This window comes from Aethalodelphis obliquidens, unplaced genomic scaffold, assembly GCF_003676395.1.
Source record: "Aethalodelphis obliquidens isolate GAN/ISIS:26980383/991018 unplaced genomic scaffold, ASM367639v1 scaffold12, whole genome shotgun sequence".
Lineage (NCBI taxonomy): Eukaryota > Metazoa > Chordata > Mammalia > Artiodactyla > Delphinidae > Aethalodelphis > Aethalodelphis obliquidens.
In genome coordinates, this window is record NW_020837956.1 from 17250516 (window position 1) to 17271334 (window position 20819).

A 20819-nucleotide genomic window follows, 5' to 3' on the forward strand; every position below is an offset into this window, starting at 1 on the left:
CCCTACATATCTTGTAACCCATAGGTACATTTTTCCAGAAAATTTTGAGTTTATACTTTTAAGAGTAGCAATAAATAAAAACATTAAAAGTTCATTTTATCTATGTGCTAGGCATCACCAACAGTTTAATTCACTGAGGATTACTGACTTGCTTTAATCCATTAATTCATCAAGTATGTATTGTTATCTATTATGGCCACCGTGTGCTCGACTCTGATACAGAGTCTAAGTTGGCTAAGCTTACTGACTGGCTCTAAGGCTGTAGAGTTTCTCTCTAAGCACACAACGCATGAGGAAATTGAAAAAAAATCTCATCTTTAACTTTTCACTTTGTTACTTTTATATTCTAAGTGATACTAATTATCTAAGAAGTGCTTTGAGACCTTGGGGAGATAGGGACTGGGGTAACACTAAAGTGGTTGATAGCACGGATGCCTAGATTTGAATCTGCCACTTCCTGGTATCTGACCACGGATGGTAATCTTGTGTGTCTCAGTTCCTCTCCCCCCAAAAGGAGGTAATTATATAGTTACCTCATAGGATGGCTTGGAGAATTAAATATCTTAATCGATGGTAAGCCTCTTGACGGTGCCTGGCATTGTGTTATACACATGTCAGCTACCATCATTTTTTTACTCAGGTGGAGACCCAGAAAAACCAAGCTACATAAAACTCGTATTCAATAAACTCCAGATTTGAGGGTTCATGACTTCCTTCTAGCACGGCACTGAAAATTTCCAGAAAGATCAAACAATGACCACCCTTTCTCATTCAAAATATGGACACAGTAGTTTGTCTTTCCTGACTTGGTTTTTCGAATAGCTTTTTCTCTCAGAGGCTGGACATGATATCGTGATAAAGAACCCAAATTTGATGGTCCTCCCAAAGCAGTTCAGCCACTCCCCCCAAACCAAGGGAAAAAAAAATTTTTTTAAGAACAGGCAGGATTAGAGGGTATTGAGAGGGTAGGAGAAGAAGAGGATGCTGGGGCAGGAATAAGAGAAACTCCAGGGCTTCCCTGGTGGCACAGTGGTTGAGAGTCCGCCTGCCGATGCAGGGGACATGGGTTCGTGCCCCGGTCCGGGAAGATCCCACATGCCACGGAGCGGCTGGGCCCGTGAGCCATGGCCACTGAGCCTGCGCGTCCGGAGCCTGTGCTCTGCAACAGGAGAGGCCACAGCAGTGAGAGGCCCACGTACCACACACACACACACACACACACACACACACACACACACACACAAAAAAAAAAAGAGAGAAACTCCAGAGGCTGAGGAGGGGGAGGATGTCAGGACACGACCACTTCAGCAAACTCACTGCCGGGCCGCCCTCAACCATCTGAAACCTCCTAATGCCTGGTGTCTGGCCTCCCAGACTTTAGCTGAGGATTAAAATGGGAGCCCCAAGCAGCTCCAGAAATGTACTGAATGGTACAACTAGGCAATTCTTCTCATGTAAAGTTACCCTGACACAATCCATCAGCCTCCACTCACTCACCCTGCACGTGGTACCAGTCTGCACCTGGTACCAATCTGCAAGTTGCCATCTAACTTCAGAGAACACTATTTCAGGAGCCACTCCTACCTCCTCCAACTACCAGTATTCTCAGATGCAGTTGCTGCCTTAGTGAGAATTAGTGCCCATAACCTATTGGACCAGAAGTGTGAAAGCCTGTTTGGGAGCCAAAGCTTTACTTTACACTGCACTTTAATGCTCAAAGCTGATGACAAGCACTGTGATTTATTACTTAAATTCCTCCAGCACTGTTTCCATCAGTAACTAATTGTTCCCCAAAGCAGTGCTGCATTCCTAGGGAAACTGGAAGGTTCAGTGCCTGACAGGCTGGAATTCATCCAGTGCTTTTATTAACAAATAGACAATATGGTCCTTTCTCAACTATCATGTATTCCTGAAGAGCAACATTTAAAAGGCTCAATGGCAGAATGAGCAAATCAGTTTTAAAGTTCACACATTCTCTGCTTCCTCTACGAAAAATTAATAACGGCATTAAAGTCGGTTTTAACAAAATCCGGCTGAATGCTGCTACGTGTCTCTAGAACCTTGCTAGTGTGGTCTGAAGACCAGCAGCAGCATTGCACTGGGACTTAAGAAGCAGAATCCTGCCCACCCACCTCCACCTAGAAACCAGAATCTTTTTTTTTTTTAGTAACATCACCAGGTAATTAACATGCCCATTAATGTTTATGAAGCAGTGGTCTAGAAGAGAAAATTTTATATGAGGACAATTATTTCTGCATTTGTCTATCCTTAATTTCTTAATTCATGTTCAGATGCTATTAGGTAAGTGTGTTTTTCATAAGAACCTTAGATTTCATTTACATTTGAAAATGCATTTGATCTGACTCACCCGGCAGTAGTAGCATTAGGTGCTACAACCTTCTAATGCTTACTACGTGTCAAGCACTATGCTAAGTGTTCATGTATTAACTGATTCTTCCAACAACCCTGTGAGGCAGGTGATATTAGTTTCGTGTGAGGAAACTAAGGCACAGAGAGACAAAGGAACAAGGCTGTGTAGATAGAAAGTTGCCAAACCAGGATTCCCACCCAGGCAACCTGGCTTCAGAGTCCATGTGCTAACCCCTCTGCTCTGGGTCTTGTTGCTTGCTATACTCGGGCAGAAACATGCTCAACGGGAGATGGTTTGGTGTAGATATGACCAGAACATCAGGTACCAATCAAGGAAATGCCAGCTAATCACAGGGCCTCTGGAAAAACTGCTTAACTTTGCCGTGGGCTTCTCCCTGGATTCAGGGTAGAGTATCCCTAAGTCTAGCTCAAGGCCCATAATTTCAGGAGTATAAAAGAAATACTCCTTCTGGGATGTCTAACTACTTCCTACACTCCAACAGAAACAGAATAGCGTTTTTCAATATGTGTTTCCTGGAACCCTGGGGTCCTTCACAGATACCTCGAGAGCCTAACTAGTTGTTCTCCCTACCAGCAGCTCCAGCAGCTTTGATGTTAATGAATTTATATATATTGGAAGTTAAAATAATAATTCAGTTGACAAAAGACTACCTTTTTCTAAAAAAATAAAAGACTGAAAATCACTGATTTTTGAGGATTTGGCTGACTGTAGACTAGTGATTCTTTTTGGAAAATTTATCACCAGTATTGTGCATATATAAGCTAGAAAGAGCGCAGCAAAGATACTAAGTTTTTTTTTTTTTAATTTGGCACGTGGTACCACTATTTCCTCGTACCCCATACTTTCCTAAAAATATTATACAGTATGTATTTGTTCACATGGATTTGTTTGAATTTACATTTAAAATTCTGTTTTGTAAAGCCTCAGTTAAAGATAATTGATGCAATATTCTAAAATTCATTTCTAACACCAAAATAACTTGAATATTCTTTTAAAAACTTAGTCAATTAGATTTGGTTTGCAAAGGCAACTAGCTCATCAGATTTTCATTCAGTAAATACTTAATATCACAGCATCAGGACAGGGACAGAATAAAATGAAAATACATGCAGAACCTTTCATAAAGAAGTTTCCAAAACACAAATGTTGGGGTTGTGGACAGAATACGCACAACGCTCCTACAAATCAGCAAGAAAAAGACACAAAGTCCAACCAAAGAAATGGGCAAAGGATATAATTCACTGACAAAGGAATACAAATCATCTATAAACAAGGAAAAGATGCTCCAAGTCCCTAGAAATAGGGAGACGCATATAAGATACCCTTCTTACCCATAGGATAACAATTTTAAAGGCTGAGAATATCTAGTGGTAAAAGGGTATGAGGAAAAGGCATTTCAAACACTGTCAATGTGAGTGTAAATCTGTCCTGTATTTTTTGGAGAGTAATATAGTATAGTATTTTCATTTGTAGGAATTTTCTTATCAAGACACTTCCACAGCTATATATAAGATACATATGTGAAGGTTCACTGCAGCATTGTTTATAATAGGAAAATCAAGACTGGGGAAGGGCAGGGGGTGGGGGAGACAGACAGCCCAAATGTCCAGTGCTGGAGGTGATTAAATAAACCATGGTACAGGCATACCTTGTTCTACTGTGCTTCGCTTTACTGTGTGTGTGTTTTTTTTTTTTTTAAACAAATTGAAGGCTTGTGGCCACCTTGCATCAAGCAAGTCTATTGCACCATATTTCCAACCACATTCGCTCACTGCCTGTCTGTGTCACATTTTGGAAATTCTCATAATATTTCAAACTTTACCACTATTACTATATTTGTTATGGTATTAGTGATCTTTGATGTTACTATTGTAATTGTTGTAGGGTGCCACAAACCCCACCTATATGAGACAGTAAACTTAACTGTTGAAACAAAGGATTTAGAATATTACATAAAACTAATTGAGAAAGCAGCAGCAGGGGTTGAGAGGACTGACTTGAATTCTGAAGGAAGCTCTACTCTAGGGAAAATGCTATTAAACAGCATTGCATACCACAGAGAAATCGTTTGTCAAGGCAGAATCAATTGAGGTGCAAACTTCACTGTTGGCTGTTTTAAGAAATTACCACAGTCACTCCCATCCCCAGCAATCACCTCCCTGATCAGTCAGCAGCTACCAATAGCGAGGCAAGACCCTCCACCAACAAAAAGATGACTTGCTGAAACCTCAGGTGATGGTTAGCATTTTTTAGCAATACAGTATTTTTAACTGTCATGTATATTTTTTTAGACATAATGCTATTGCACACTTAACAGACATAAACACTGTACAGTGTAAATTTAACTTTTATATGCCCTGGGAAACCAAAAGATTGGGGTGACTTGCTTTATTGCAATATTCACTTTATTGTGGTGGTCTGGAACTGAACCCATAATATCTCCAAGGTATGCCTGTACATCCATAAAGCAGAGTCTGTGCAGCCATTTAAAAGTTACCATCTTTCACCAGTTCTAAGATATCCTAGATTTCAAAATACATCCTGATATAACAGACACTAAAATGTGAAAAAATTGCTTGTGGCCATTAATAGATGCCATCAATTGTAAGATACCCCCGATTTCAGAGATGCTAACGCGCAAATCAAAAAACGTGTGCCTCAGATCGATGATACGGATTTCAGCTTTAAATATTCTCTTAAATATAAATTTATAATAACTAATATGGATTAAAAATATAACAATAATTAACGTATAGAAAAAAGACTTGGATAATTAAAACCAACTGTTAAGAGTGAACATCTTCAGAGGTACAAGCTATTAGGTATAAAATAAGTTATAAGGATATATTATACAACATGGGAAATATAGCCAATATTTCACAATAACTATAAATGGAGTATAATGTTTAAAAATTGTGAATAATTACATTGTACACCTGTAATGGTACATTACATGTACCACTGGTATATCAACACTGTACTTCAATTAAAAAAAAAGAGTGAACACCTTCAAGGAGCAGAGTTCAGCTGTGATGGGGTAGATGGAGGGGGACGTAACCTCTTTGATTAATTCTTTAGAAGAATGATATATTTTTTAAAAAAATTAAACAGTATAGCACAGGGAGATCAGCTCAGTGCTTTGTGACCGCCTGGAGGGGTGGGATAGGGAGGGTGGGAGGGAGGGAGACGCAAGAGGGAAGAGATATGGGAACATATGTGTATGTATAACTGATTCACTTTGTTATAAAGCAGAAACTAACACACCATTGTAAAGCAATTATACTCCAATAAAGATGTAAAAAAAAAGTAAAACATACATATAAAACATGCAAAAAAAAATTAAACAATAAAAACACTGCCTAAGTAGAAAGGTTTGAGGTATTCAAGCATCGTGAGAAGATGACTCAAGTCATAGATATTATAGTCACTTCCTTAAGATTTCACCTTCTTCTCCTTGTGGCAATTGCCTCTCGGGACAGAGGCTATAGTGACACTAATAATATACCCCACTCCTTGTGTTCCTGCCCTATCTACAACCTCCCAGTTCTCACAACAACCCAACAAGACAGATGCCTCCATTAATGAGCTGCATTGGGTGAGGTTCTTTTTCCCCAAGTCACGCAGCTGCTGTGCGCAGTTCTGAATTCCAGATCCAGATTTTCTGGCCCCAGAACCCAACCTCTTTCCATTTCTGGGCTACTATCATTACCATCTATATCTTTAAGAGGTTGCTCTTCATCCTTTGCTGTTCCTTTTCCTTTTCTGGCATTTCAAATTACTTTCTTTTTTTGTGCTACATTGGTTTCAGTTACTTCCAAGCTAAAAAGCTAATTTATTATTAAATATCTTGAAGATTACATTCTAATTAACTAAAAATTAATGCAGTTCCTCTTTTCAAGCAATTCTTCCCCTCTTGGCCATTCTGAGAATTTGTTCATTATAAACTCTTTCACTTTATATCCACACAGTATTTTTCCAGCTTTAACAAATCGATTCTATAGCCAAAGACAAAATGCTATACTGAACACTTTCAAGTGCTTTCCTTTAACAGGCAGTAAGTAGCTGCAGCGTCAAGAAGAGAAATAAGCAATCAGCGCACAACCCAACAGTCACCAAGTAGCCCAGCCTGGGAGCCAAGAGTCAGCACCTTCCAGCCCTCCTCCCACACGAGGAGAGGGGAGGAAACTGAGAGCTTAGCCAGTCCCATTTTTTCTCCATTTGACCAAAGGTTTTAACCCCAGGTCTAAAACTTGAAAGTCAACCCCAGGTCTAAAACTTGAAAGTCAAGGAGATTTGTTCAAGTACATTTTACTTACTTTCTACTCTCTTCCTTTATGGTTCTAACCCTTCTGTGATCTCTCCCACAAAGAGGTTGACATAAAAACTTGGGCTTTGACCTATATTGTCTATATTAATACTTTTTGCTCTAAGTAGAAACTGTTAGAAATGAGAAGGACTGTAGGGAAAAAAAAAAAAACACGAAGTATCAGGAAATATAAATTCTAAAGACCTACGCCACCAACTGCTAAGATGCATTATATTTCTTTGGGTTATTTAGCATTCTTTGGGGAAATGGAATGAGGGTTTCAAAAATTAATGACAAGGGCTTCCCTGGTGGCGCCGTGGTTGAGAGTCCGCCTGCCGATGCAGGGGACACGGGTTCGTGCCCCAGTCCGGGAAAATCCCACATGCCGCAGAGCGGCTGGGCCCGTGAGCCATGGCCGCTGAGCCTGCGCGTCTGGAGCCTGTGCCCCGCAACGGGAGAGACCACAGCGGTGAGAGGCCCGCGTACCGCAAAAAAAAAAAAAAAAAAATTAATGACAAGGTCTGGATTGGAGGTAAACCAGGAGCCGGATGTTAGGCAGTCCTGCTCTTCCACTCCCTAAACACGCACACGCGCACACACACACACCCCTCTGATGAAAGCAAGCTATCAGGAGTGCAGGTGAAGATATATAAGTAAAAGAGGATTGTCAGGCTCCAAAGGATACTTCCAAAGGCCTGCAATAGAAGGAACTAGGTAAGGGCTCACCTGAATCTTTCATGGGGCAGAGGGCGCACTGCATACCCCAGGCCTCTCCATACAAACAGCAGCACTCAGTATATGTTGTCTGCTTGCCAACAAGAGGCCGGCTACACACATACTCATCACTCAGATGTTCCCAGCACAGATCTTGGTAGACATCGGTTTCTTCAATTTGTTCTGAAAGGGAAGACATGGTTCCATGACAATTGCACTGTTATTCCTATTTCATAAACACTGTGGTAGAAGCCAGCGAGTCTCAAAGTTTCCATCCCTATTTCTAAGAGTGACTTCCAAGCAAAAGTCTGAGGCCAGTCTGGGTCTTTCCATGGATCAAACCTCTGTCATCTCCAACTGGGTGTCACTCCCATCAGCTGAAATTCAACCTGCCCATCATGTTCCAATTAAATCCTTCCCTCTGTTGCTTCCATCATTACATAAAACCCTCCACTGTCTTGCCTGTACTTCATAATCCTGATGGACTTCTTATTCTTCTGATCTTTGATGTTTCACATTTACTTGTCTGTCAAATCCTACCATTTCTTTCTACATAAAATTTTTGGGATTCATCCTTTTTCATCCATTTCATTTGCCGAAGCCCTGAACTAGTAACCCTTCATCCTAGGGTCCTTAACGCGAACCTTTCTACTTTCCAATTGATTTCGACCAAAGCCGTCTCCTGAACGTGCTGATACATTGATCAATTAAGCCACTGATCAGTCAGTGGCACATTACCTTCTCGGCGATGAACAGGGATTCCTACCGACGGACTTCAGAGCCCTCCACCAATCTGATGAATTCTGCCCTCTGCTCTGTCCAGCGTCACCTGTGTCCTCCAGTCCAGTCAAGCAAACCTAATTATTTTTCCCTCAACTTACATCTTCCTCAGTTGCCTTCAATGGTTCAATGTGATCAACCCTCAGACACCGAACAGCTCTGCCATCTGCTCAGCCACCCCGTATTCTGTTGTCCATTAAATCAGTGTATGCAAGGTGTTAAATCTCCTACATATTGATGATGTGCATCTTATTCTTTCTCTTAGCATCTCATTTTAATTATTTCAAAATACCCAAGGAATCAATTTTTAAATTTTCCAACAACTCACATTTCAGTCAAAAGGAAAACCTTATGACATTTATTTGGACACAGACTTGCATCTCATATCCAAACATACCATGTGATTCAGTTGGTCGGATACATCTTTTTTCCGAAGCATCCAGGACCATTGGGTGGGTACAGAAGCAGTTATAAGAGCCTTCTGTATTAACGCACTGGCCATCAATACAACTGTTGGGGTCTTGACACTCATCTATATCTTAAGAGAAAAAAAGTGAAAGAAAATCAGCAATCAGCTGCACCTCATACACTTAACCAAACTTAATACACTGCTAAATTTAGTCCAGATTCCAGGGGCTGCCACATTTTAATCAGCTATACGTCATCATCCAAAAGAGAACAGCTCCGACTATAAAAATGTTAAGTTGTATTGATTGGAAAAATAACATTGCCCTACAGCTGCTGACATTAAATAAGGAAAGAAAACATTTAAGAACAGGATACGCTTAGAAATTTAAGATAAAATGTCTCTTTATGACAGTTTTTAAATTATTTCCTTTTGCTATGTCTTTCTGCCTAGTGTATATGGTTTTCTGCTTAGGCATTGAAGTCTGGGTCAGTATTTAAAAATGACTTTCAGTGCATGGTATGAGTGATGAAACAGGAGGCTCCCCAGACCAAAAGAACACTTCAGTTATACCAGTGACCTGAATTATAATTCTACATTGAATATTAACTCTTTGAAATCTATTCAAATAGTAGTATGAAGAGTTTTTATTTTCTTAAATATTGCTCAAGAAAAAGATCCATAAAACATTTACAGATCTTTTCAACACATGATTTAGATTCAAAGAAATTGTTTTTATATGTAGCATTACTTATTTTTTCCATGTATTTGCATAGCACATCACACTACATCCTCTTAAAACTTACCAAAGCACTGCAATTTGATGGGATCATAGTATGTCCCCTGCTTACAGTAGCATTCATAACCAGGCTGAGTGTTCAAACAGAAGCCATTTTTGCAGATTTCTTGTCCAAAAAGTAGGCATTCATCTGCATCTATGGGGGAAAAATGGAGAAATATTTAGAAAGAGGAGTTATTTGGGGATTTTCAGTTAAATAGAAGAGTCTAACCAATATTGGGCAAGTTAGATATTGTAATATTTATATTACAAAGAGTCTTAAAAACACAGCAATATCAAATTCTTAAAGTTAGGACTAATTCACAGAGGTAGAAATATAATCAGGCTTCTCTGTTTAAGGAGCAATGCCCAAAACATTATCAGAGAAGGTATATTTGTAAATAGAGCTTCGGAGATGCTACCTCGTATCTGATGAAATAGTCTACGGGTTCCCTAATGGCACCAATAATATTCTCTGAAGAAAATAGCCTTTAAGACATGTGCCTTTCTATAAATGTATATTTTGGCCCATTAACTGGTTGAGATGAAGAAAACTCCCACGAAGAGTTTGATGCAACTTGATGGAAGTCTTCTCTCTTGATAATGAGCTAATGAAAGCACAGCTGCTAAGAATGCTGGCAGACCCATTCCTCCACAGAATTTACAGAGCTTATTGTCCACAAACCTCAGTTTACTCAATGGTAAACTGGAGATAAGAGGAACATTGACCTGATAGGATTGAAAGGATTCAATGAGAAAATCCATGCAGAGGACTCGGTATGCTCTCAAAAAGTGTGATCTATTGCTTTTGTGCAAGTATTATTAGCATCATTTCTAACATTTTAAAGCTAATGTCATCTAGTCCTCATTTAAAAAACTGGAGACTTCATAGATAAATTGCTCAAAGTTACACAGCTGGAAAATGGCAAAACCAAGTCAACAATATATGACTGTTTGAATCTAATATTCTTTCAACCATTTACAGCACTGCTAAGATAGGGTGAAGAGGAATTTATTTTTATTTTAAAAAAGAGGGTGACTTTATGGTGAAATCAGGGCTCCACTTCATAGCACAAAGTGAAATTTAACTACATCTCTGAAAGAACATAGTATATGATATTTGCGAATTTGAAAACCGTTAAACACATTTTGCCAACTAGGTCCTGTTATTTCACTGAATTAAATCATAGATGTACTTAAAAAAACACATATGGAATTTCTTATCCAGCTGCTGAATTATACCATATTAGTAAAACACTGGTTTGAAAAAATGGATAGACAATAAAAATGTTTTTAGTCTGTTTTCCAGCCACTTAACAGTTTTCAATATTAAACTGTAAAGAAAAAAAATCACTTTGTATATAAAAGGTCATAATATCTCTATCACTGAAATGTTAAAAGTTAGTGGTTAATGAGGAAGTACTCATATCTGTAGTTTAAATTTCACCAAAATTAAAAAGCTGCATTTATTTTAGAATTACAGGCTAATAGCATTAAATATATAAAACACACATCTACTTCTGCTTTCTTCCTTTCCATTCCTTATTATTAATCTGTGGCCATTAGTAAATGGTCCTAGCAAAGTAGGATGCTTTCTAAAAAGACAAGAATCTTTGCTTTGTTGATGACCATTAAAGGCCAACATGATGATGGTCAAATTTGTACTGGTCCTAACATATGATTTCTAATATAATTCTACAATGAAAGAATGAATTTATTAAGTACAGAATTTTGTGTTAAGTACTTTTACATATGTTATCTCATTTAATCCTCATGATAACCTTTGAAACATTATTCCTATCTCAGAAGTGGAAACTCAGAATCTTAAGTGAAGTCCCACTGTCATACAGCCTTAAGTGTTCTAACGCCCAAGCCACGGTTCTCCCTAGAGTCCATTGAAACCGTCTTCCAATGGTAGGATTCAAGGCTTTGCAATTAGTTTCCATGGCTGAAAAGAATTCTTCTTCTGCCTAACCCAAGCCACGCGTTTACCTGGATGTCAAATATGCACACACATTGCAAACTAGTTTCTGCTTGATTCTGACCTTTATAGTTCTCGCCATCAACGTCGTAAGAGGATTCTCCAGTGGGGACAAAACCTTTCCCTCTAGGACACATTTCCGTGAATTCAGCTGATTTCAGGAGAGATAAGGGGGAAAAAAAGTTGAAAAAAAACCCAAAAACCAATATCTTCCACGAGTATGTTTTAAATTCAGTTTTGCTTTCTCAGACTCAGAGACTTTAAGGCAAATCTTGCCATCTAAATTCAGACAAATAAATTCAGTACAATCTCAAAAATTACAGACTAGGTGCAAATAAACCTAATGACTTCATAAGTATAATTTACAAAAAACCTTGCTAGTTCACCCATATATTATTTACACATGTTTCAGCTATGGGTACGATGGTGTGTTATGACCACTCCATTACTGTGGTCTCTAGTATTTCCAAATTTCAATAAGAATCCAAAATCCTAGCTTAAATATGCAAGCTCCAGTTAGGAATAATGCTGTGTCATTGTTACCAAAAATGATGAGTTTTACCTTACAAATGGAATAAAACTGAATTATCTTTCTGCCAAAATATTATATGGAATATCACTATAACAGCATATTCTGTGAGAAACAGAAGTTTAAGAATTCATACTGAAGTGGGATAAGGGTATGGGTCCAGCCCTGAATGAAACCCACTCTAAGGTAATCTCACTTCAATTAGACAATGGCAGGTACCAGTAGATGTTACCATTTCAAGGCTTCAATAACCCAAATGAGAACATTCCAAGGCCCATGAACACCACACAACAAATACCAGTATGAACACAGCACTTAGCTAATTCTTACCAGTCCCCAAGACCGGGCAGGGGAAAATCTCACAGTTATCTCCCCACCCAGCACCAGAGGTACAGCAGCATTCTTGTTTGGTGACATTGGGGGCCAGCACGTTGTCACAAAGACTGGCGTCGTTTAGATTATAGTAGCACTCTTTCTTTTCTTCTTTGGGTTGATCTACTTCTAAGTCTAAAAAGAGCAGAGAAAGTAAAAAAGGGTGTTGACAGGATACATCAGATCCACCTGTATCACAACGGAATTGAAAACACAGTGGTAAAAAAGAGTGGACGTGCCAATGCACTTCATTTACAGAAAGCTGCTTTCCACTTTATGTTGGATTTTTCCACTTCAAGATAAAAATGCACGTGAATCCTGAATTTTGGTGGATTTCTAACCCACCCCAAGAGTGTAAGTCTGTCAAAATCATTTCCCTTTACCTTAACCGATTACTTTATTCTTGTAAATTTGGCTGTGAGTACAGTTTCCATATCTGTTTTCTTGCCAAACACAGGGTCATTCTTTACTGAGCTAGAACACCTACGTAAATCAATGAAAATATTCCCCAACACTGGACCAGAGATATGGGGCCACACATAATATTTAACCCTTAGATGGTTATAGAGATAACCATGCCCCCCCAAATTTTCTAAACAGTACAAAGCAGAAGGAGACAAATAGAAAAACACTGCAGTAACCTGAGTCTATTAAAAGAAACCCTTTCATTACTAGAAATCTACTTACAGTGCTGCAAATACATGATTCTGAATGAAATAATAAGAGCCAGCTAATCCTCGGGGTAGAATTTCAAGGCTGGGTTCTAGTCCCAGCTCAAGTGTGTCCTAAAGAATACATTGATATATTTCAACAGAGTCTGTTTAACCCTCTGTGATAAAAGTCAAGGTGATATGATAGAATACAAATGATAAGAACAACTCCACCTACTTTCAGTTAATACTAAAAATGATTTAATTCCATCAGATTTGAAGTCTACAAACAAGTTTGTGCTTTTCAAAAATGATAAAAAAAAACTCTTCCCTACTAAATGTTATAGAGTTCAAATTACTGCCTATGATCCAGTTAGAATTTCTTATTTTAATTTTATGCTATGTCAGATAAACTGACTACTGCCGTCACAATTACTTAGAGTAATACTAATGAAATATTTTCATTAGAACTGCTATCTACAGATTCTTAACCCAAAGAAACTACAGGGACAAGGGGATAACATTTGCCAGTAAGGATAAGACTTTAATCTCAATACCTACCTTTTAAAAAAAGTTTGCAGATCATTATACTATGAGGAAAGTTTAATGATTTATTTTCATAATAGTTGCCTATATATTTACTTTGGCAGGGTCAAACTGACTGCGGAAACCTGATTAATATGTCATATAACAAAGGTATTCTTAAAATGTAAGTTCATAAAATTCTATCAGAAGAGCTACTGCCCTTTGTTTCCCCTTATGGCAGTAAAAGCAAGCAAAGCTTCGACGTATATATTCCTCCCAGAATGCAGAATATCAATGAGAATGTAAAGGATCCCTCTCACCCTTGATTCTGGCTAATTCTCAGATTATTCTACCTTTGACAATTCAGCTTGGACTCTAACTTAGTCTTAATAGCTGATGACGAATTCAAACCTAGAATAAGTGTCCAGGAAAAAACTGAAATGCGGATTCCTATGCAGTTTATGAAGTGGTTTAAAATCATTTCCTTGTGTGTGAAATTGGATAAAACCTGCCACATCCCTCGTCTCAACTAGCTTTTCAAGTGTGCAGGGGACAGACATGTGCTTTACCTGCTTTCATAGAATGGATCACCATCACCAGTTCATTCCCTTCAGGAGGGGCTCCAAGCTCTTACACAGGGTATTATTGAGGAAAATTAAGGGTAGGTATTTTAAATTAATATGAAATCAATCATGAACGCTGTAAAAAATTTTATAAACTTTCTCCCAACATGTGTGAATAAACTGACAGACTATTACTATGGACAATTCCACTCATTTTATTCAGTTTGCCTAAAACACAGTTATTAACGAATGCACTTAGAAATATAAATCAAGTCAGCAACACAACTAGAGTTTTGCCAATCAGGTTTACAGTCTATGTTAAAAGAGTGCTCAATAATTGCTTCTCTCTTTGTACAAAGTTGTAGATATGTCACAGTTTTTATTACAATATGGAAACATTGTACAGTAACACTTCAATGAAGGCTGCTATATTCATAGGTAATTAGAGACCACAGGCTTCTGAGTCAAAAACTTCATATACATTTAAACACTATTTCTACCATGTTTTTTTATACTCACAGAAATAAAATAGTTTTTTCTTTTTTCTTTGGAAGGAAACCCAAAGGTGACTGCATAGGGAAATAATCAATATCACTGTATTATTCAGGTTTTACATTGGTTATTACAAGTTTTGCTCTTATTTTCTTTCCAAGCAGTTTGAAGCTTCAGTGTTTACACAGCTGAAATTGAGGGTTAGTCAGGCCCTCATCCGTGTTTGGAAAGAGATGCAAATTCCTTTTAAAAAAACTGGTCCACAAAGGTCATTCTGTGAAAAGCTACAATTTCCTTATCTTCTTAACCTTTAAATAATTAACCACCTAGAGCATTTTTCCACAGGGGGAACACTCCGAACAGTAAAGACATGTAATGTGATTTCTTTAAAAAATCTCTATGAGCTTGTCACTGTCGTTAGGGGAGAAATTTTTCTATCACAAAATAACTTTAAAAGATCAAATCAAAAGTTATAGAAGGTGCCAAGCTCAGAAAAGAATGAATTCTATTTTTCGGAAAGATTTTATTAATAAGGTTAGCCATACTTCATATCTCATGCCATAGACCTCTAGGAAATATATTACTTCACCTCCAGTATTTTCAGATTTGATTTTTCAATATGTATTAAGGGGCTTCCCTGGTGGCGCAGTAGTTGAGAGTCCACCTGCCGATGCAGGGGACACGGGTTCGTGCCCCGGTCCGGGAAGATCCCACATGCCGCAAAGCGGCTGGGCCCATAAGCCATGGCCGCTGAGCCTGTGCGTCCGGAGCCTGTGCTCCGCAACGGGAGAGGCCACAACAGTGAGAGGCCCACACCGCAAAAAAAAAATATATATGTATTAAGAGGTTAGCTTAACATCTGTGTATAAAAAGCAATGTGTATATTTTAATCCCAGGGGTATGTATGGCTGGTGATAAGAAATGAGTTTTTGGACCTCTCACGTGTGTGCCTTTTTTGAAGAAACTTTCACAGATGCCTTTTCATGTGATACACAAAGTAACTCCATGAGCTAGACGGCACAGGTTATAGAGCATCCTCACTTTTTGGAGGAGAACATTTAGGTTGGGTCCAATGTCCAGTGCCTAATGCTTTCCCTAAACCTCTTCTATGGGGCTCAGCTTCTTAACATTTCGGCGAGCATGAGTTTGTTTTGCTTTGCCTTTGCCCAGGGGGCAGCAGATAATCCTGCTGATGTAGAGTTCAGTGACAAAGCAGCATGCAGCGTGACCCTCTTCCCTTGCTCTGAATATTTAAAGACAGGGTTTGAGCAGCAGGTACCACTGGCGAACTGCCCTTTCTAGAAGCTCTTCTCTCTTGCGTCGTCAGAAAGAAGAGGATGTGGGTGTGCACTTACAGCATTATTTCCTGCTTTAGTCTTTCCCTAAATATGTCTAATCTTAGGTTTGCTGTTGGAGTGGGGAGATCTGGAACATTTCTTTGGTTAGAGTGGACACAAACATTCTAAATGGCCCTTGCCTTTGCTTTCACTTTCCATTTGCAATATTTTCTGAAGGCCTTCAGATGCCAATCCCCTCCATATCCTTCTGAGACAGGATGACGACAGTGACCCAAGAGTCACATCACAAATACGTGTGAGTAAACAATGCCCCCAAATGAAACACCTGCCCTAGTCCTGAAAAAGATATCAATTGATAAAAGTCTGTGTCTGTAATAATGTTCAGCAAATGACTTTGAATAGGATTACTCAGTAAGCTTTATTTTAAAAATCACCACAGGCACTAATGTTTTAGTATATGTGCTGCCGAAGCGAGCACAGCACTAATGTTTTATACCAACTCATAATTTTATGAGAAAAAGCATTCCAGTGTAATAATCCAAAGGGTGTAAAAGAGAACTTGGAAATTCATTTTTTCCCCCTAGTTTTCTCATTCAAAGACTTGGAAGATGAGAAGTGTGTATGTGTTTTAAGTGGAATTTAAAAGAAAGCCATCGGTGAGTTTCAGAAAATAAGCACTGACAATAGGAATGGACTGAACATGAAGGGATGCAAATAAAAAGGAAGATCGTAGAAAGGTGGTAACTTCAGATAGTAAAAGACGTGGACGAAGTCAAAATAAAGTTTAGAAAGTGAAGTACAAGAGCAAAAATACTTTCAAAGCAGTGCCTGTCCTTAAAGAGGTCAATCAGGTGGTCAGGTATGACAGTGCAAGGAAAGCAAGCTGGGTGTGTAAGCCACACTGTAAAGGGTCAGGGGGCAAGGCAATCCTGGAAGGCTGCCTGGAGGAGCTGACATTTTGAGTCAAGTTCTTGAAAAATAAACTTAAAAATAATTGGCTAGAAAGTAAGGTGTGACAGAGGTGAGGAGGAATAAAAAGTACAACTCTCCTTAGGTCTGTGTGGGTAGAGCGGGCAAGGGGAGAAGTGGTCTGTGGAAGGAGTCACAGAACTGATTTTGAGAACAAGAGAACAGGGCAGGGATGCATTAACATGTGAACAAGTGATAGGTGTGTTTGTGACTTAGGTGCTGAGGCAGAGGACAATGCCAGTTTCTGTTGGAAGAGAGTCGCCTCAGCCCTGCCAGGTGGAATGGAGGATATTTTTGGTTTTGCTTTTTCTGGTGAAGAAGTTAGAAGACACTGGGAGGAGGGAGCCTGGGATAGGAACAGGCTGGGAAGACGGTGAGAAGTGAAAGTCTCAATGATGGAAATATTATTAGAAACTGGAGAAGTCAGAAGAAAAGCGGGCAGATCTCGGTGGAAGAAGAGACTCCTGAAGGCAGAATAAAGCAGCTCAGAGAAAGAAAACCGGGAGACGCACACTGGGACGAGGTGCAACAGGCAGCACAGTCGGAAAGGAGATGACGTCACAGCAGCATGAGAGCGGTCACAACACCCGCACACGTGCATGGCGAGGCCCTGTGAGGACGACCTCAAGAATAAAGCCACATCTGCAGCGACATGTAAAATGTCTGGAAACGTTTAAAAGGAACCGTACAAACCATTCCTCTCCAGGCCTTACTGGTAGTGAATTCTAGGATACAAAATGCATTTGTAATGCAACAGTGTGGTGTCTCTTGTATTAAGAGGATAAAATGGTTTGTGTACATGGTTTACTTAACTGATATGTCAGTTCATTCAAATATCAACACCTCTTCATTAAAAACTCATTTTAGATACTATACACAGCAAGCATAAAACTTCATGAAAATAAAAGCACCATTTGGTAGGAAACTCTTCTCACTCTTGTTTTTGAAGGTGGGAAGAAAGCTTTTTTTTTTTTTTAAATAACAAATGAGCATATCTTCCTCAGCCTTAGCTGAGGAGTAAGACCTCAGGAGTTTTATGGCATTTTACAATGTCTGCATTCTAAATACTGTGGTTTCACTGTCTTTAATTTTTTTCCTACCAAAGGTCTTTTTTTTCCAATCAGAAATTATTTTTAAAAAATTCTTCCAAAGTTAATTTATTTTACAGGTTACCTAAACACATTAAAAAAAAACACCCCACTGTGCCAGATATAATGGTTGAGTGATATTATATGTGGTCTCATGCCTTTAAAAAATATGTACATACACAAAACCTGTAGTGGACCTCTCCAGGAACAGAGAACAAGCACGCTGTTTAGGTTCAATTGTCAGAACCACAAGGATGATTTGCACAGTTTCCCCTGATAGCAGGGACCTGCTCTTTTTAAATTTTTTTCCTCTACTTGTAATTTAACCAAAGCACATATGGGTACTGTCCCCTCTACCTAGAAGTGTGAATAGATCAATTAAGTGTGGTCCATGATACCTTTTTTTTTTTTTTTTTTTGGTGGTACGCGGGCCTCTCACTGTTGTGGCCTCTCCCGTTGCGGAGCACAGGCTCCGGACGCACAGGCTCAGCGGCCGTGGCTCACGGGCCCAGCCGCTCCACGGCATGTGGGATCTTCCCGGACCGGGGCACGAACCCGCGTCCCCTGCATCGGCAGGCGGACTCTCAACCACTGCGCCACCAGGGAAGCCCCCATGATACCTCTGATAAAATGAGTAATTCTTACTCTGCAGAACGAGCTGGGAATGAGATGATGGGATACAGAAGGAACACATTCTCGAATGCGGAGAAGCCTATTACTCAATAGGCTACAGTGTCTGCTGTAGGTCAGGCACGATGCCTAGCAGTGAGCTGGGTGACAGACAATACAAAGAGGAATGAATGACTGAGGATAAAGGGTCCTGTTACCCTGCTGATGGATTTGGACTTCATGCTGGAGGCAGGAATAAGCAGCTGAAAGGGGTTTAAAGCCAGATGTGTGTTTCAAGAATGTGAATTGGCAGCAATGTGGAACAGGAACTGATGGGAGAGGCAAGGAGAGAAGTCAGAAGGCAAGTGCCACAGTCCAGGGAAGATAGGTTGAAGGACTGGCCCAGGGCAGTGGTAGCAGAGGAGCAGAGAGATTTGAAGGATACTGCTGAGGTAGAGATAGCAGAATGTTATGATGGCTTGGATGGATGGAGAGAAAAATAAAGTATGACTTCAGGATCTATAGTATGGCTGTTTGGCAATTAATGAGTGTACACAGGGAGAGGTTGGAGGGGGAATGGTAATTAATTTGCTTTTGGATAATTTTAGGCAGAGATGCTTCCAAGACACCCTGGGAGGAAGGTCCAGTAACAGGCAGCTGGAAATAGGAGTGTGGAACTCAAGAGAGAGGTGGGGAGGCATAGATATTCACTTGGTCGTCCACACCAAGTAAGTAATACTCCAGGTAAGCTGACTTGGAGAAGAGGATAAAATATCCCAGGAGAAGAATACAGAGTAAAAAGAGGGCTAACCATGCAACTCTCTGGGACGTTATTATTTAAGGAATGGCGAAAGAAAGAGTCAAGAATGAGACAGAAAAAGACCAGAGCAAGAGGTAGGAGGATACAGGGAAGAGTAATGTCCTGAAATCAAGAAAAGGGAAAGGGGGAGGGAAGATGAGAAACTACTGTCACAAGAGGAAAGAGTTTCACCCGGATGAAGGGTCTGAGGGCTCGATCTCAGTGCGTTGAGGATCAACTGGGAGACAGTTCAGTGGAGGTAGGGATGCCCCTTCAAAGAATCTGGAGGTCAGCATGGTCACAGAGATTATCCCTGGATGGTAACACAGCAGGGGATTTTCTTTTTTGATATATTTTTGTATTTGCCAATTTTCTAAGAATATGCATTGTTTCAATAACGAGAACAAAACAAAGAAATAAAGTGAAAAGGAAGCCAATTTTTAGAAGAATGTGCTGTTATGGGATCCTCAGCCTTGAGAAGCAGAATTAAGGGGAAAGACCTTGGAGTCGGGTTCCTGGGCCAATTCTGCCAGTCGTTAGCAATATGGCCCTACGTATAACATTTAGAACTTCTCTCTGGGCCTCAGCTTCCTCACCTGGAAATAAAGTTGCTGGGCTGGCAAAACACTAGGGTGTTTTCTAGATGTAGAAGTCTAGGACTTAGCTTGCGATGTGAGAATAAGCTCTCAAATATATTAGAGAAAACTGATATTTAAGGAAACCCTATCATGAACTGTGTGAAGAACCATTATTGTATAATACAAATAATCTTTAATTTCTGATCTTGCTTATTTATAGATTTTAATTTCTGATCTTGTTTATTTATAGATCTTTAATTTCTGATCTTGTTTATTTGCTTGTCTTAAAGTGAAGAACAATTATTACACAATGCAAATAATCAGCCTGATTTACATGTTGTATAATTTCTGATCTTGTTTACTTTGTTTTCTTAAAGCAAGGCACACCTGCATTAATTATATCTTTGTGTTCCTTTCATTATACCATCTGTTTTAAAAATAAAATTCAGTTCCCACCACCACAGAGTCTCCCCTCTGTGCACCAGTCAAGACAGAGAACAGCATTTTGTGTGTAAGGCCTGAAGGCTGCAGTTGCCAACACTAAATATTTACTGCTACCCTTAGCGTGCCCAAGGACAGAAAATTTTTATTGAGTAATTATCACAGGCACTGAGGAAATAAAAGCATCAGGCTATATTTCATAGCCATACCCTCTTACAGGTGATGAGTGGTCTCATATGGACATTTTTTAGTTATTTCTGTTTCAGGTGTTTTTATGCAACGTATAGCAATGTAAATTAGTGGCCAAAGGCCCAGGCAACGAAAACATTAGACCAGACCTAAAAAATTAGGTGGGAGCCAACAAGTATTTTGGAAATAAAAATCCTAGGACATTAAAGTTCAAAAGTACCTTCAAGGTCACCTGGGACAATGTCATGCTGGAAGTAGGAGCCCTTCTGCCAGCCAGTGAGTATCTCACCTGTTCTTGGACACCTCTAAGGAAACACCCACGATTTCGTGAGACAGTTATGTGCTGACTATCTCTAGCTA

At 39.4% G+C, this 20819-nt stretch overlaps 1 protein-coding gene across 13 annotated transcripts in view; it reads right to left on the bottom strand.

Moving 5' to 3' along the window:
• The window catches only part of LTBP1 (latent transforming growth factor beta binding protein 1), a 419895-nt gene that overhangs the window by 23619 nt on the left and 375457 nt on the right, over nucleotides 1-20819 (bottom strand). For all 13 annotated transcript variants that reach the window (XM_027113416.1, XM_027113415.1, XM_027113421.1 and 10 more), the window contains 5 exons: nucleotides 12217-12393; nucleotides 11422-11508; nucleotides 9405-9533; nucleotides 8590-8730; nucleotides 7425-7595 (listed from right to left, as the gene is read on the bottom strand). In XM_027113416.1, coding sequence (XP_026969217.1) covers nucleotides 7425-7595; nucleotides 8590-8730; nucleotides 9405-9533; nucleotides 11422-11508; nucleotides 12217-12393 — 705 coding nt within the window. The remainder of the gene's footprint in view (nucleotides 1-7424; nucleotides 7596-8589; nucleotides 8731-9404; nucleotides 9534-11421; nucleotides 11509-12216; nucleotides 12394-20819) is intronic.